This window comes from Salmo salar, chromosome 29 (genome assembly GCF_965601325.2).
Source record: "Salmo salar chromosome 29, fSalSal1, whole genome shotgun sequence".
Lineage (NCBI taxonomy): Eukaryota > Metazoa > Chordata > Actinopteri > Salmoniformes > Salmonidae > Salmo > Salmo salar.
The window spans coordinates 34777733-34795990 of NC_138319.1; the positions used below are offsets into that span (position 1 = coordinate 34777733).

Sequence of the window (18258 nt, forward strand, 5' to 3'; positions counted from 1 at the left end):
GGATGAAATGTTTTTTCCCTCATCAATTTGACAAAGTAAAACATGTTTTTAGAAAATGTTGATAATTTATTAAAAAGAACAACTGGAATATCACATTTACCCAAGTATTCAGACCCTTAAGTCAGTACTTTGTTGAACACCTTTGGCAGCGATTACAGCCTCAAGTCTTCTTGGGTATGATGCTACAAGCTTGGCACACCTATATTTGGCGAGTTTCTCCTATTTTTCTCTGCAGATCCTCTCAAGATCAGGTTGGATGGGGAGTGTTGCTGCACAGCTATTTTCAGGTCGTTAATTCGGTGTCAAGTCCGGGCTCTGGCTGGGCAACTCAAGGACATTCAGAGACTTTTCCTGAAGCCACTCCTGCGTTGCTTGGCTGTGTGCTTAGGGCCGTTGTCCTGTTGGAAGGTGAACCTTCGCCCCAGTCCGTGGTGCTGAGCACTCTGGAGCAGGTTTTTACTTTGCTTCATTCATCTTTCCCTCGATCCTGACTAGCCTCCCAGTCCCTCCCCACAGCATGACGCTGCCACCATTATGCTTCCCGTAGGGATGGTGCCAGGTTTCCTCCAGAAGTGGCCCTTGACATTCAGGCCAAAGATTTCAATCTTGGTTTCATCAAACGACAGAATCTTGTTTCTCATGGCCTGAGATTCTTTAGGTGCCTTTTGGCAAACTCCAAGAGGGCTGTCATGTGCCTTTACTGAGGAGTGGCGTCCATAAAGGCCTGGTTGGTGGAGTGCTGCATAGATGGTTGTCCTTCTGGAACGTTCTCCCATCTCCACAGAGGTACTCTGGAGCACTGTCAGAGTGACCATTGGGTTCTTGGTCACCTCCCTGACAAAGGCCCTTCTCCCCTGATTGCTCAGTTTGGCAGGCGGCCAGCTCTAGGAAGAGTCTTGGTGGATCCAAACTTCTTCCATTTAAGAATGACGGAGGCCACTGTGCTCTTGGGGACCTTCAATGCTGCAGACATTGTTTGGTGCCCTTCCCCAGATCTGTGACTCGACACAATCCTGTCTCGGAGCTCTACGGACAATTCCTTTGACCTCATGGCTTGGTTTTTGCTTCCAGTCAATTGAATTTTCAACAGGTGGACACGAATCAAGTTGAAGAAACATCTCAAGGATGATCAATGGAAACAGGATGTACCTAAGATCCATTTCGAGTCTCATGCAAAGAGTGTGAATGCTTATGTAAATAAGGTATTTCTGTTTTTTGATTTTAATACAGTTGTAAAAAAAAATTTTAAACCTGTTTTTGAATTGTGATTATGGGGTGTTGTGTGTAGATTGATGAAGATAGTTTAAAAAAAAATCCATTTTAGAATAAGTCTAACGGAATAAAATGTGGAAAAAGTGGTCTGAATACTTTCTGAATGCACTATATGTTACAGTATTTACAGTACATATTCCAAAATGTGCCCTTATGCATCATATGTGCAGTACACCATATGTATCCTCTATACCAGAGGAAGGCCCTAAAAAAGCCTCTAAAAAATGAAGGCCCTAAAAATTGCCAGAATCCACCCTTCTTAGTCTGTTCTCTCTGCTACCGCATGGCAAGCGGTACCAGAGCATCTATTCTGGGACCAAAATGCTCCTGAACAGCTTCTATACCAAAGCCATAAAAAAGACTGCTGAATACCCTATTAATCAAATGGGTACCTGGACTTTCTGCTTTTCATCCCTACCTACATGTACATATTACCTCAATCAATCACCCTACTACACTACATGACCAGAAGTATGTTGACACCTGCTCGTCAAACATCTCATTCCAAATTCATGGGCATTAATGTGGAGTCGTTCCCCCCTTGGCTACTACAACTGCCTCTCTTCTGGAAAGGCTTTCCACTAGATGTTGGAACATTGCTGCAGGGACTTGCTACCATTCAGCCACAAGAGCCCTAGTGTGGTCGGGGACTGATATTGGGCGATTAGGCCTGGCTCGCAGTCGGTGTTCAAATTCATCCCAAAGGTGTTTGATGGGTTTGAGATCAGGGCTCTGTGCAGGCCAGTCAAGTTGTTCCACACCAATCTCGACAAACCATTTCTGTATGGACCTCGGGGGCATTGTCATGCTGAAACAGGAAAGGGCCTTACCCAAACTGTTGCCACAAAGTTGGAAGCACAGAATCGCCTAGAATGTCATTGTATGCCGTAGCGTTAAGATTTCCCTTCACTGGAACTAAGGGGCCCAGCCCCAGACCATTATTCCTCCCCCACCCAATTTTACAGTTGGCACTATGCATTGGGACAGGTAGCGTTCTCCTGGCATCCACCAAACCTACATTTGTCTGTTGGACTGCCAGAATGTGAAGCGTGATTCATTCCTCCAGAGAATGCGTTTCCAATGCTCCAGAGTCCAATGGCGGCGAGGTTTACGCCACACCAGCCGGCGCTTGTCATTGCGCATGGTGATCTTAGGCTTCTATGCGGCTGCTCGGCCATGGAAATCTATTTCATGAAGTTCCCAACAAACACAGTTGCTTCCAGAGGCAGTTTGGAACTCGGTAGTGGGTGTTGCAACCGAGGACAGCCAATTTTTACATGCTACGTTTTACAGCACTCGGCGGTCCCATTCTATGAGCTTGTGTGGCCTACCACTTCACAGCTGAGCCGTTGTTGCTCCTAGATGTTTCCACTTCACAATAATGGCATTTACAGTTGACCAGGGCAGCTCTAGCAGGGCAGAAAGCTGACGAACTGACGTGTTGGAAAGGTGGCATCCTATGAAAGTCACTGAGCTCTTCAGTAAGGCCTTTCTACTGCAGATGTTTGTCTATGGAGATTGCATGGCTGTGTGCTCGATTTATATACCTGTCAGCAACGGTTGTGGCTGAAATTGCCGAATCCACTCATTTCAAGGGGTGTCCACATACTTTTGTATATATAGTGTACCTCATATCCCGGACACTTCTAATATATGGACTGTATACCAGTGGTGTAAAGTACATAAGCTCAAATACTTTAAAGTACTTGTTAAGTTGTTTTTGGGGGTATCTGTACTTTACTTTACTATTTATATTTTTGCCAACTTTTACTTTTACTTCACTACATTCCTAAAGAAAATATTGGACTTTTTACTCCATACATTTTCCTTGACACCCAAAAGTACTCGTTACATTTGTGGTGTAATTCCCAGTACCTAGGAAATCATGGACACTCTTGCTGACAGTTATGGCTGCTTTGTGTGATGTATTGTTGTCTCTATCTTCTTGCCCTTTGTGCTGTTGTCTTTGCCCAATAATGTTTGTACCATGATTTGTGCTGCTACCATGTTGTGTTGCTGCCATGTTGTTGTTATGTTGTGTTGCTACCATGCTGTGTTGTCATGTGTTGCTGCCTTGCTATGTTGTTGTATTAGGTATCTCTTTATGTAGTGTTGTGTTGTCTCGCTTGTTGTGATGTGTCTTTTGTCCTATATTTATATTGTATTTTATTTAATCCCAGGCCCCCGTCCCCGCAGGAGGCCTTTTGCCTTTTGGTAGGCCGTCATAGTAAATAATAATTTGTTCTTAACTGACTTGCCTAGTTAAATAAAGGTTCAATAAAAATAAATAAAATAAACATTTTGACAGGAAAATGGTCCAATTCACACACTTATCAAGTGAACATCCCTGGTCATCCCTACTGCCTCTGATCTGTTGTTGTTTTTTTAAACCTTAACTTTAACCCTAAACCTAACCCAAACCCTAAACCTAACCTTAACCCTAACCCTAACCCTAAACCTAACCTTAACCATAACCCTAAACCTAAACCTAACCTTAGCTCCTAACCTTAAAACTAACCTCGACTTCGGCGATGACATCTATAAAATAGCCTCCAACACTCTACTCAACAAACTGGATGCAGTCTATCACAGTGCCATCCGTTTTGTCACCAAAGCCCCATACACTACCCACCATTGCGACCTGTACGCTCACGTTGGTTGGCCCTCGCTTCATACTCGTCGCCAAACCCACTGGCTACAGGTTATCTACAAGTCTCTGCTAGGTAAAACTCCGCCTTATCTCAGCTCACTGGTCACCATAGAAGCACCCACTCGTAGCACGCGCTCCAGCAGGTATAGCTCACTGGTCACCCCCAAAGCCAATTCTTCATTTGGTCGTCTTTCCTTCCAGTTCTCTGCTGCCAATGACTGGAACGAACTGCAAAAATCTCTGAAGCTGGAGACTCATATCTCCCTCACTAGCTTTAAGCACCAGCTGTTAGAGCAGCTCACAGATCACTGCACCTGTACATAGCCCATCTGTAAACAGCCCATCTATCTACCTACCTCATCCCCACACTGTATTTATTTATTTATCTTCCTCCTTCATCTTCTGCACATCTACCATTCCAGTGTTTAATTGCTATATTGTAATTACTTCGCCACCATGGCCTATTTATTGCCTTAACTTACCTCATTTGCACTCACTGTATATCGACTTTTTGTTTTCTTTTGTTCTACTGTATTATTGACTGTATGTTTTGTTTATTCCATGTGTAACTCTGTGTTGTTGTTTGTGTCGAATTGCTATGCTTTATCTTGGACAGGTCGCAGTTGCAAATGAGAACTTCTTCTCGACTAGCCTACCTGGTTAAATAAAGGTGAAATAAAAATAAAAATAAAATAACCCTAGCTCCTAACCCTAAAACTAACCCTAGCTCCTAACCCTAGCTCCTAACCCTAAAACTAACCCTAGCTCCTAACCCTAAAACTAACCCTAGCCCCTAACCCTAAAACTAACCCTAGTTCCTAACCCTAAAACGAACCCTAGCTCCTAACCCTAAAACTAACCCTAGCTCCTAACCCTAAAACGAACCCTAGCTCCTAACCCTAAAACTAACCCTAGCTCCTAACCCTAAAACTAACCCTAGCTCCTAACCCTAAAACTAACCCTAGTTCCTAACCCTAAAACTAATCCTAGCTCCTAACCATAAAACTAACCCTAGCTCCTAACCCTAAAACTAACCCTAGCTCCTAACCCTAAAACTAACCCTAGCTCCTAACCCTAAAACTAACCCTCGCTCCTAACCCTAAAACTAACCCTAGTTCCTAACCCTAATCTTTAATGTAATTCTAATTCTAACTCTAATTCTCACAGCACCAAACCCCCATAGGAATCGGGGGGATTAACACTAAACCCCAAGAAAAAGTTGGTCAAATTTTAGATTGTTTAACACGTACACCCCCCCCCCAAGTCACCCAGTAAAATACTACTTGAGTAAAAGTCTAAAAGTATTGGGTTTTAATTATACTTAAGTATCAAAAGTAATTGTAATTGCTAAAATATACTTAAGTACTTTATACCATTGAATTTAAATATGGAGTAGGCATCAACCCCACACAAATGAAATCACGACTGTGATTTACAGTTGGCTGATTAATTAATAGTTCTAGTTGTTGTTTTATCCACAAGCGTATTATAGCAAGGCCACCATTTAGGTAGGCAGTAGGCCATTCAAACCACTACTAAGCTATGCAAACAGCCATCGATATTTCTTTATTCGACTATTTTGGACTAGGTAAAAAAAAGCGTATCCCAAAATCGGTAATTGATTAGAGGCAGCACAACCAAGATGGCGGACCGAACGCCAGGTGGTTCGCAGAAATCTAGCGCAAAGGTGAATTTATTAATCGACATTTACTTGATGCATTGGCAATTAAACTTTATACGAACTGTTTATTGTAGTTTGTGTGGTTATAAACGTTGTGCAGCTGTTGCCATACGTGTTCCTAATTATAAGGAGCGTTTGTTTACGGAAAGACCACTTAGCTAATTAACGCTAGCTAGCTAGCTAGCTACTGTAAGGGCCTGATACACCGGTATTTTCCCTGTTTTCAAACATTGGACTGATTTCGCCATGTGTTTACCTAGTTAGCTGATTACTATTGTAGCATTTGGCTCCATTTAGCTAGGTGCTGTGAGTTGGTGCCTGTTTTTGGTTGTTGCACCAGCGTGGTGAATAAATAAATACTGGCTAGCTAACAATAGCCTCCACTGGTCCTTTGCCGTTGGGAAGCTGTAGTTGGTGTACAAAAAACATTGGACCCGCCGTAGGCCTCCTGACAGGCTGTGATAACTACCTTAGTTAGCTAAGCTACTGACAAACTCTCAACATTTCGATCATTCCAATTCAACACATCACAGTATTTATAAATAGCCAGTTGGCTATTAGCTAGGTAGCAGCTAGCTAGCAACAACCTGTCATTTCACCAGTTAGCATACTGTAAGCTGGCTGTCTCACAACTTTGTCTGCCAGGTCAGCGTGCTAACTAATGCATGGAAGAATATCAAGCAACCTCAAGGAAAATGCACAGTTATCTTAACTGTTATTGTAATGAGACATGTGAGTGTATTCAACTCTTTAGCTATCGAAGTTGTCTTTTACATTTGTAGGCGCTACTAGAGAGCAAGTTGAAGTCCTTCAGCATTGGCAAAACGGTCGTGCCCAAGAGGACCCTAAGCAAGAAGGAACAAGAGGAAATCAAAAAGAAGGTAAATATAAGTGTCAAATGTATTTCATGTTACAAGTTGTGGCCCACACAAGGGATCAAATTGAAATCTGACGTATTTGTTTTGGGCAACACCCTAATGCACCTTGCATTTTCTATAAACTTGAACATTCCAAAGTGGATTCATGTAGCATTAGCTGTTTGTGTTTAAATTGGATTGTTGAATCAGTGTCGTGTTCATTAGAGCAAACGGTAGCGAACGTTTTTGCAACAGAAAGTAAAATAAGTCTTTATTATTGGACAAGTGCTCTGGTATTGTGAGATGGCCTGTGAGAGATGTTGATGGTCTGGTCCTTGGCAGGAGGATGAGCGTGCAGCTGCAGAGATCTATGAAGAGTTCCTGGCTGCGTTCGAGGGAGGAGAGGGCAAGGTCAAGGCCTTTGTCCGGGGGGGCATTGCTAATGCAACTAAAGGTAAGAAGAACCAACTCAAACCGCACAAAACTATCAGGGATATTTTTAGCTAAATATTAAATGTGTAGATACAGTTGAAGTGGGAAGTTTACATACACCTTAGCCAAATACATTTAAACTCAGTTTTTCACAATTCCTGACATTTAATCCTAGTAAAAATTCACTGTCTTAGGTCAGTTAGGATCACCAATTTATTTTAAGAATGTGAAATGTCAGAAGAATAGTAGAGAGAATTATTTATTTCAGCTTTTATTTCTTTCATCACATTCCCAGTGGGTCAGAAGTTTACATACACTCAATTAGTATTTGGTAGCATTGCCTTTAAATAGTTTAACTTGGGTCAAATGTTATGGGTAGCCTTCCACAAGCTTCCCACAATAAGTTGGGTGAATTTTGGCCCATTCCTCATGACAGAGCTGGTGTAACTGAGTCAGGTTTGTAGGCCTCCTTGCTCGCACACACTTTTTCAGTTCTACCCACAAATGTTCTATGGGATTGAAGTCAGGGCTTTGTGATGGCCACTCCAATACCTTGGCTTTGTTGTCCTTAAGCCATTTTGCCCCAACCTTGGAAGTATGCTTGGGGTCATTGTCCATTTGGAAGACCCATTTGCGACCAAGCTTTAACTTCCTGACTGATGTCTTGAGATGTTGCTTCAATATATCCACATCATTTTCCTTCCTCATGATGCCATTTAATTTGTGAAGTGCACCAGTCCCTCCTGCAGCAAAGCACCCCCACAGCATGATGCTGCCACCCCCGTGCGTCACGGCTGGGATGGTGTTCTTCGGCTTGCAAGCCTCCCCTTTTTTCCTCCAAACATAACGATGGCCATTATGGCCAAACAGTTCCATTTTTGTTTCATCAGACCAGAGGACATTTCTCCAAAAAGTACGATATTTGTCCCCATGTGCAGTTGCAAACTGTAGTCTGGCTTTTTTATGGCGGTTTTGGAGCAGAGGCTTCTTCCTTGCTGAGCGGCCTTTCAGGTTATGTTGATATAGGACTTGTTTTACTGTGGATATAGATACCTTTGTACCTGTTTCCTCCAGAATCTTCACAAGGTCCTTTGCTGTTCAGGGATTGATTTGCACTTTTTGCGACAAAGTACGTTCATCTCTAGGAGACAGAACGCGTCTCCTTCCTGAGCGGTAGGACAGCTGCGTGGTCCCATGGTGATTATACTTGCGTATTATTGTTTGTACAGATGAATGTGGTACCTTAACCTCTTGGGGCTAGGTGGGACGCTAGCGTGCCACCTGTGGTGCACTCCATCAACAGCAGGTGCATTTCAAGAGCGGCAAATTTGAATCCAAATAAATGTCAAAATTCAAATTTTTCAAAAATACAACTATGTTACACCATTTGAAAGATAAACATCTCCTTAATCTAACCACGTTTTACGATTTCAAAAAGGTTTTACGGCGAAAGCATAAATTTAGAGTATGTTAGGACAGTACATTTACAAGAGTTGTGTGTAATGTTTTGTCAAGTCAAAGACAGGGTCACCAAAACCATAAAACCAGCTAAAATGATACACTAACCTTTTACAATCTCCATCAGATGACACTCCTAGGACATTATGTTAGACAATGCATGCATTTTTAGTTCTATCAAGTTCATATTTATATACAAAAACAGCGTTTTACTATGGCATTGATGTTGAGGAAATCGTTTCCCTCCAATAACCGGCAGTCAAGTCAGCGTCACAAATTAAATAATTAAAATTAGAAAACATTGGTAAAATATTATATTGTCATTTAAAGAATTATAGATTTACATCTTTTGAACGCAATCAACTTGCCAGATTTAAAAATAACCTTACTGGGAAATCACACTTTGCAATAATCTGAGCACTGTGCCCAGAAAAATACGCGTTGCGATACAGACTAGACGTCATGTTGGGGAGATCTAAAATCGAAAATACTATGTAAATAATCCATTACCTTTGATTCTCTTCATCAGATGTCACTTCCAGGTATCACAGGTCCATAACGAATGTAGTTTTGTTCAAAAAAGCTCATCATTTATGTCCAAAAATCTCCGTCTCGTTAGCACATGATGTAAGCCAGCCGGACTTCTCGTCATGAACGAGGGGAAAAAATATATTTCCGTTCGTTCAAACATGTCAAACGTTGTATAGCATAAATCATTAGGGCCTTTTTTAACCAGAACATGAATAATATTCAAGGTGGACGAATGCATAGCCTTTTATAACGTATTGGAACGAGGGTACCCAACATGAAGTAGCGCGCCAGGTGTCTAATGGGACATCACCGTTCCATGGCTCTTGTTCGGTCAGATCTCCCTCCAGAAGACTCAAAACACTTTGTAAAGGCTGGTGACATCTAGTGGAAGCAATAGGAAGTGCCAAAATATTCCTAAACCCCTGTGTTTTTCAATGGGAGAGGTTTAAAGTCAATACAACACATCAGGTATCCACTTCCTGTCAGAAAATGTCTCAGGGTTTTGCCTGCCAAATGAGTTCTGTTATACTCACAGACACCATTCAAACAGTTTTGGAAACTTTAGAGTGTTTTCTATCCATATATAATAAGTATATGCATATTCTAGTTACTGGGTAGGATTAGTAACCAGATTAAATCGGGTACATTTTTTTTATCCAGACGTGCAAATGCTGCCCCCTAGACCCAACAGGTTAATGCGTTTGGTAATTGCTCCCAAGGATGAACCAGACTTGTGGAGGACTACAATTGTTTTCTGAGGTCTTGGCTGATTTCTTTTGATTTTCCCATGATGTCAAGCAAAGAGGCACTGAGTTTGAAGGTAGGCCTTGAAATGCATCCACAGGTACACCTCCAATTGACTCAAATGATGTCAATTAGCCTATCAGAAGCTTCTAAAGCCATGACATCATTTTCTGGAATTTTCTAAGCTGTTTAAAGGCACAGTCAACTTAGTGTATGTAAACTTCTGATCCATTGGAATTGTGATACAGTGAATTATAAATGAAATAACCTGTCTGTAAACAATTGTTGGATAAATTACTTGTGTCATGCACAAAGTTGTCCTAACCGACTTGTCAAAACTATAGTGTGGAGTGGAGTGGCTGAAAAACGAGTTTTAATGACTCCAACCTAAGTGTGTGTAAACTTCAACTGTATGTTGGGGAGTCAAATGACCATTTTCCATTGTCTCTGTGTATTGGATAAATACAGTTGTGAACTATTGTATTGTACATTCTAGTAAAAAACCAAACTATCTCGTGTTGACATACTGTATGCTTTTTCCTACAGAGGAGGCTGCTTCCGATGACAAGAAGGGCAAGCTGTATAAACCCAAGTCTCGCTTCGAAACCGCAGCACCACCGAAAAGCAGCTTCCTGCCTTTGGAAACCCCTCCACAGTTTTTAACATTAGATAAAAAACATGTATGTATCATTGTAACAATCATTTATTTGACTGTTTTTAGACTAACCAAATAGGTAGTCCTTTTACTGGCTTCTTCAAAAAACGAAGAAGAAAAAACTTTTCTGTACTTACTTTCAGACACTGAAGAAAACAACTGAAAAGGGAAAGAAGAAAAGCAACTTAGAGCTCTTTAAGGAAGAACTGAAACAGTAAGCAATTTCACATCCCTCATCTATTGCTCCACGTTGTCACGAACCGGCTCGAAGTTCGTAACAAAAAGGGAGACAACGTGGAGATAAGGAATAACAAAATATTACTATTAACTAAAGTAAACTAAATACAATTAACAATGGTGTCAGTAATCAGTAGTGTGATAATGAGGAGTGTTGAAAGGTGCCAACGCAAACAAACAAAAGAGCCACAACCAAAATCTATCAGTGTGTGTGCATGGGGAAGAGGTTTATTTATCCTGGGACACACCCGAGCCCAGGTATGTCCCTGACGACCCTCCCGGCTCCGCCCACCGACATCCTATTAAGGAAAACAAGAGCAAAGAGAAAGAATTCGGCAGACAGACTGGGAAGGTCGTCACAATGTACTTGTTTATTGCAAAACATCATATTCTCTGTCTGTATCTCCCAGAATACAGGAAGAGAGGGATGAAAGACACAAGATAAAAGGCAGAGTCAGTCGATTCGAACCTCTCTCTGGGATGGAGGGAAAACGCTCCTCAGGTAAGTGTCTGCTGTATAACTACTGACAGGGTAAGGTTAGGCTGGAGTCCAAACTCATTTGCTCTGTTTCAATGGTCAAACAGAGCATCTCAGTTAAGATTTCAGGCTAGGAAACCGCTAGACTATCTAAAATACATAAAGACCTTTTGGCTGACTGGACCCCGCCTCTCAGACCCTTTGGCTGACTGGCCCCCGCCTCTCAGACCCTTTGGCTGACTGGCCCCCGCCTCTCAGACCCTTTGGCTGACTGGCCCCCGCCTCTCAGACCCTTTGGCTGACTGGCCCCCGCCTCTCAGACCCTTTGGCTGACTGGCCCCCGCCTCTCAGACCCTTTGGCTGACTGGCCCCCGCCTCTCAGACCCTTTGGCTGACTGGCCCCCGCCTCTCAGACCCTTTGGCTGACTGGCCCCCCACCTCTCAGACCCTTTGGCTGACTGGCCCCCCGCCTCTCAGACCCTTTGGCTGACTGGCCCCCGCCTCTCAGACCCTTTGGCTGACTGGCCCCCGCCTCTCAGACCCTTTGGCTGACTGGCCCCCGCCTCTCAGACCCTTTGGCTGACTGGCCCCCGCCTCTCAGACCCTTTGGCTGACTGGCCCCCGCCTCTCAGACCCTTTGGCTGACTGGCCCCCGCCTCTCAGACCCTTTGGCTGACTGCCTAGAACCCCCCCCCCCCCCTCACTGACTGCCTAGAACCCCCCCCCCCCCCCTCACTGACTGCCCAGAACCCCCCCCCCCTCACTGACTGCCTAGAACCCCCCCCCCCCCTCACTGACTGCCTAGAACCCCCCCCCCCTCACTGACTGCCTAGAACCCCCCCCCCCTCACTGACTGCCTAGAACCCCCCCTCACTGACTGCCTAGAACCCCCCCACGCTGACTGACTCGAACCCCTCCCTCACTGACTGCCTAGAACCCCCCCCACGCTGACTGACTCAAACCCCCCCACGCTGACTGCCTAGAACCCCTCCACGCTGACTGACTCGAACCCCCTCCACGCTGACTGACTCGAACCCCCTCCCCACGCTGACTGACTCGTACCCCCCCCACGCTGACTGACTCGTACCCCCCCCACGCTGACTGACTCGTACCCCCCCCACGCTGACTGACTCGTACCCCCCCCACGCTGACTGACTCGTACCCCCCCCACGCTGACTGACTCGAACCCCTCCACGCTGACTGACTCGAACCCCCCCCACGCTGACTGACTCGAACCCCCCCCACGCTGACTGACTCGAACCCCCCCACGCTGACTGACTCGAACCCCCCCACGCTGACTGACTCGAACCCCCCCACGCTGACTGACTCGAACCCCCCCCACGCTGACTGACTCGAACCCCCCCACGCTGACTGACTCAAACCCCCCCACGCTGACTGACTCGAACCCCCCCACGCTGACTGACTCGAACCCCCCCCACGCTGACTGACTCGAACCCCCCCCACGCTGACTGACTCGAACCCCCCCACGCTGACTGACTCGAACCCCCCCCACGCTGACTGACTCGAACCCCCCCCACGCTGACTGACTCGAACCCCCCCCACGCTGACTGACTCGAACCCCCCCACGCTGACTGACTCGAACCCCCCCACGCTGACTGACTCGAACCCCCCCACGCTGACTGACTCGAACCCCCCCCACGCTGACTGACTCGAACCCCCCCACGCTGACTGACTCGAACCCCCCCACGCTGACTGACTCGAACCCCCCCACGCTGACTGACTCGAACCCCCCCACGCTGACTGACTCGAACCCCCCCCACGCTGACTGACTCGAACCCCCCCCACGCTGACTGACTCGTACCCCCCCCACGCTGACTGACTCGAACCCCCCCCACGCTGACTGACTCGAACCCCCCCCACGCTGACTGACTCGAACCCCCCCCACGCTGACTGACTCGAACCCCCCCCACGCTGACTGACTCGAACCCCCCCACGCTGACTGACCCGAACCCCCCCACGCTGACTGACCCGAACCCCCCCACGCTGACTGACCCGAACCCCTCCACGCTGACTGACCCGAACCCCTCCACGCTGACTGACCCGAACCCCTCCACGCTGACTGACCCGAACCCCTCCACGCTGACTGACCCGAACCCCTCCACGCTGACTGACCCGAACCCCTCCACGCTGACTGACCCGAACCCCTCCACGCTGACTGACCCGAACCCCTCCACGCTGACTGACCCGAACCCCTCCACGCTGACTGACCCGAACCCCTCCACGCTGACTGACCCGAACCCCTCCACGCTGACTGACCCGAACCCCTCCACGCTGACTGACCCGAACCCCTCCACGCTGACTGACCCGAACCCCTCCACGCTGACTGACCCGAACCCCTCCACGCTGACTGACCCGAACCCCTCCACGCTGACTGACCCGAACCCCTCCACGCTGACTGACCCGAACCCCTCCACGCTGACTGACCCGAACCCCTCCACGCTGACTGTCTCGTACCCCCCCACGCTGACTCTCGAAAACCCCATACCGCCAACCTTACCCCACCCACTGACTGACCCCCCCCCCCCTCATACTGACTGACACCCCCCTCACCTCGTGCCGACTGCCCCCCCCCCCCCCCCCACCTCGTGCCGACTGCCTCCGTCCTCCACCCATCCCATTTCCACTTCGCTGGGAAACAACATTTATCCTGCTTTTCTGCTTTTTTTAGTGGATGGTTCTTCAAGAAGAAACCGTCCGTCCAGTGGTAATTTGATAACTTAATACAGTGGCTTGCTTTTAATATCTACGTCTCACTAAGTTTCTATATTATAGAAAGACTTCTCTGCTCTGCTCTCTCTGCAGTTCTGGACGACTCTGCACCTGGTTCCCATGACGTCGGAGACCCCTCTACGACTAACTTATATCTCGGGAACATCAACCCACAGGTAAACCTTTTTTGTGGTCTAGAAATTGGTTATGATTGTGTTGTATGAATGTATTATATTCCTAATTGCTTATATTAGTAACTGAAATGCTACTCATACATTGTATTACTGAGGATATTCCATGTAAAATGACACCAATAACAAAAAGTCCCTCCCTCCCTCTCGCTGTTCTTCTGGTTGCCGTGTAGATGAACGAGGAGATGCTGTGTCAGGAGTTTGGGCGTTACGGCCCTCTGGCCAGCGTGAAGATCATGTGGCCGCGGACGGACGAGGAGAGGGCCAGGGAGAGGAACTGTGGCTTTGTGGCCTTCATGAACCGGAGGGATGCGGAGAGAGCTCTGAAGAACCTCAACGGTATTAAAGCTTTATTTATCATCACACCACTCACCCACCCATCGCAATGCAACTTCACTAACATTACATCATATAACGGTTCTGCTTCCTGGGCTTTCCTTTTGCACTGTGGGACATGGGAGTTGTAGAGTAAACCAGCAGGTATCACATGTACTGCCTTTAGAAAGTATTCACACCCCTTGACTTTTTCCATATTTTGTTGTTTTACAGTCTGAATATAAAAGGGTATAAATGAAGGTTTTGTGTCACTACACTGGCCTACACACAATACCCCATAATGTCAATGTGGCATTATGTTTTTATACAAGTTATTTAAAAATGAATAGATGAAATATCTTGAGTCAATAAGTATTCAAAACCTAAATACGTTCGAGAGTAAAAATACACTTAACAAATCACATATTAAGTTGCATTGACTACCCCATCTCTGTAGCCCAAACATACAATTGTCTGTAAGGTCCTTCATTCGAGTAATGAATTTCAATCACGCTTCAACCACAAAGACTAGAGACGTTTTCCAATGCCTTGTAAAGAAGGGCACTGATTGGTAGACATGTAAAAAATTATATATATATATATATATATATATATATATATATATTAATAATGACACTGAATACCCCTTTGAGTATGGTGAAGTTATTTATTAGGGTTTGGATGGTGTATCAATACACCCAAGAATACAGGTGTCCTTCCTAACTCAGTTGCCGGAGATGAAGGAAACGGCTCAGGGATTTCACCATGAGGCCAATGGTGACTTTTTAAAACAGGTAGAGTTTAATGGTTATGATATGAGAGCTGATGATGATAATGGTTATGATATGAGAACTGATCGTGTTAATGGTTATGATATGAGAACTGATCGTGTTATGATATGAGAACTGATCGTGTTAATGGTTATGATATGAGAGCTGATCGTTTTAATGATTATGATATGAGAACTGATCATGTTATGATATGAGAACTGATCATGTTATGATATGAGAACTGATTATGATATGAGAACTGATCATGTTATGATATGAGAACTGATTATGATATGAGAACTGATCATGTTATGATATGAGAACTGATCATGTTATGATATGAGAACTGATCATGTTATGATATGAGAACTGATCATGTTATGATATGAGAACTGATCATGTTATGATATGAGAACTGATCATGTTATGATATGAGAACTGATCATGTTATGATATGAGAACTGATCATGTTATGATATGAGAACTGATCATGTTATGATATGAGAACTGATCATGTTATGATATGAGAACTGATCATGTTATGATATGAGAACTGATCATGTTATGATATGAGAACTGATCATGTTATGATATGAGAACTGATCATGTTATGATATGAGAACTGATCATGTTATGATATGAGAACTGATCATGTTATGATATGAGAACTGATCATGTTATGATATGAGAACTGATCATGTTATGATATGAGAACTGATCATGTTATGATATGAGAACTGATCATGTTATGATATGAGAACTGATCATGTTATGATATGAGAACTGATCATGTTATGATATGAGAACTGATCATGTTATGATATGAGAACTGATCATGTTATGATATGAGAACTGATCATGTTATGATATGAGAACTGATCATGTTATGATATGAGAACTGATCATGTTATGATATGAGAACTGATCATGTTATGATATGAGAACTGATCATGTTATGATATGAGAACTGATCATGTTATGATATGAGAACTGATCATGTTATGATATGAGAACTGATCATGTTATGATATGAGAACTGATCGTGTTATGATATGAGAACTGATCATGTTATGATATGAGAACTGATCATGTTATGATATGAGAACTGATCATGTTATGATATGAGAACTGATCATGTTAATGGTTATGATATGAGAACTGATCGTGTTGATGGTTATGATATGAGAACTGATCATGTTATGATATGAGAACTGATCGTGTTAATGGTTATGATATGAGAACTGATCGTGTTGATGGTTATGATATGAGAACTGATCGTGTTAATGGTTATGATATGAGAACTGATCGTGTTAATGGTTATGATATGAGAACTGATCATGTTATGATATGAGAACTGATCATGTTATGATATGAGAACTGATCATGTTATGATATGAGAACTGATCATGTTATGATATGAGAACTGATCATGTTATGATATGAGAACTGATCATGTTGATGGTTATGATATGAGAACTGATCATGTTATGATATGAGAACTGATCGTGTTGATGGTTATGATATGAGAACTGATCGTGTTAATGGTTATGATATGAGAACTGATCGTGTTAATGGTTATGATATGAGAACTGATCATGTTATGATATGAGAACTGATCATGTTATGATATGAGAACTGATCATGTTATGATATGAGAACTGATCATGTTATGATATGAGAACTGATCATGTTATGATATGAGAACTGATCATGTTGATGGTTATGATATGAGAACTGATCGTGTTGATGGTTATGATATGAGAACTGATCGTGTTAATGGTTATGATATGAGAACTGATCGTGTTATGATATGAGAACTGATCGTGTTAATGGTTATGATATGAGAACTGATCATGTTGATGGTTATGATATGAGAACTGATCGTGTTGATGGTTATGATATGAGAACTGATCGTGTTAATGGTTATGATATGAGAACTGATCGTGTTAATGGTTATGATATGAGAACTGATCATGTTATGATATGAGAACTGATCATGTTATGATATGAGAACTGATCGTGTTAATGGTTATGATATGAGAACTGATCATGTTATGATATGAGAACTGATCATGTTATGATATGAGAACTGATTATGATATGAGAACTGATCATGTTATGATATGAGAACTGATCATGTTAATGTTATGATATGAGACTGATCATGTTATGATATGAGAACTGATCATGTTAATGTTATGATATGAGAACTGATCATGTTATATATGAGAACTGATCATGTTATGATATGAGAACTGATCATGTTATGATATGAGAACTGATCATGTTGATGGTTATGATATGAGAACTGATCATGGATGAAAAACATTGTCAGGGTTCAACATTAACTCTTGCCCGGGGGCAAGTAAAAACATTTGTTGGACAAGCAGATTATAGATTTAAATTTGTCCGGTTGGACAAGTAAAACAAATCATGCAAAAATCACAATATCAAATAATTAGGCTACTCCGATCATAATTGGATCAAAGTGTCCTCCTGATGCAACGTTTTGCTCACTGTCCTCCCAATCGCTGCGGAATGCATCACAGTAGAACGATTGTAGGCCTGCATTGACAGGCACGAGCTGCCTTTTCAATCATGCAGTCGCAAGATGCGTTTTTGAGATCAAAGCGCATTTGTTGATAATAATTGCTAGCGAGTTATTTGCCCAGTCATAGCAGGTTTTTGGTCAGCAATGAAAAATCCTTGAAAAGTCATGGTGTGTGCATGACCTGCGTTTGGGCCCGTAGCTGGAATAGAAAGAGGCATGACCTGCGTTTGGGCCCGTAGCTAGAATAGAGAGAGGCATGACCTGCGTTTGGGCCCGTAGCTAGAATAGAGAGAGGCATTGACCTGCGTTTGGGCCTGTAGCTGGAATAGAGAGAGGCATTGACCTGCGTTTGGGCCCGTAGCTGGAATAGAGAGAGGCATTGACCTGCGTTTGGGCCCGTAGCTAGAATAGAGAGAGGCATTGACCTGCGTTTGGGCCCGTAGCTAGAATAGAGAGAGGCATTGACCTGCGTTTGGGCCCGTAGCTAGAATAGAGAGAGGCATTGACCTGCGTTTGGGCCCGTAGCTAGAATAGAGAGAGGCATTGCACAGCAGATCATATTTTTCTTTATAATGATGATACACAACAGACCAAACTACACACTATATTTAGAATTGTCTATCTGGCTAGTTAACTATTTAGCTATTAGCATGCATTTACATTTACGTCATTTAGCAGACGCTCTTATCCAGAGCGACTTACAAAT

The 18258-nt window shown here is 43.9% G+C and overlaps 1 protein-coding gene across 2 annotated transcripts in view; it reads left to right on the plus strand.

The window, feature by feature from the left end:
* The first annotated feature begins 5512 nt into the window (after positions 1–5512).
* The window catches only part of LOC106590627 (U2 snRNP-associated SURP motif-containing protein), a 30883-nt gene continuing 18137 nt past the window's right edge, over positions 5513–18258 (plus strand). The window contains exons 1-9 of one of the 2 annotated variants that reach the window (XM_014181756.3): positions 5513–5609; positions 6386–6484; positions 6803–6914; positions 10172–10305; positions 10424–10494; positions 10928–11019; positions 13685–13720; positions 13819–13901; positions 14090–14255. In XM_014181756.3, coding sequence (XP_014037231.3) covers positions 5565–5609; positions 6386–6484; positions 6803–6914; positions 10172–10305; positions 10424–10494; positions 10928–11019; positions 13685–13720; positions 13819–13901; positions 14090–14255 — 838 coding nt within the window. In that variant the 5' untranslated portion in view covers positions 5513–5564. The remainder of the gene's footprint in view (positions 5610–6385; positions 6485–6802; positions 6915–10171; positions 10306–10423; positions 10495–10927; positions 11020–13684; positions 13721–13818; positions 13902–14089; positions 14256–18258) is intronic. The other variant, XM_082970802.1, reaches the window with a different exon arrangement.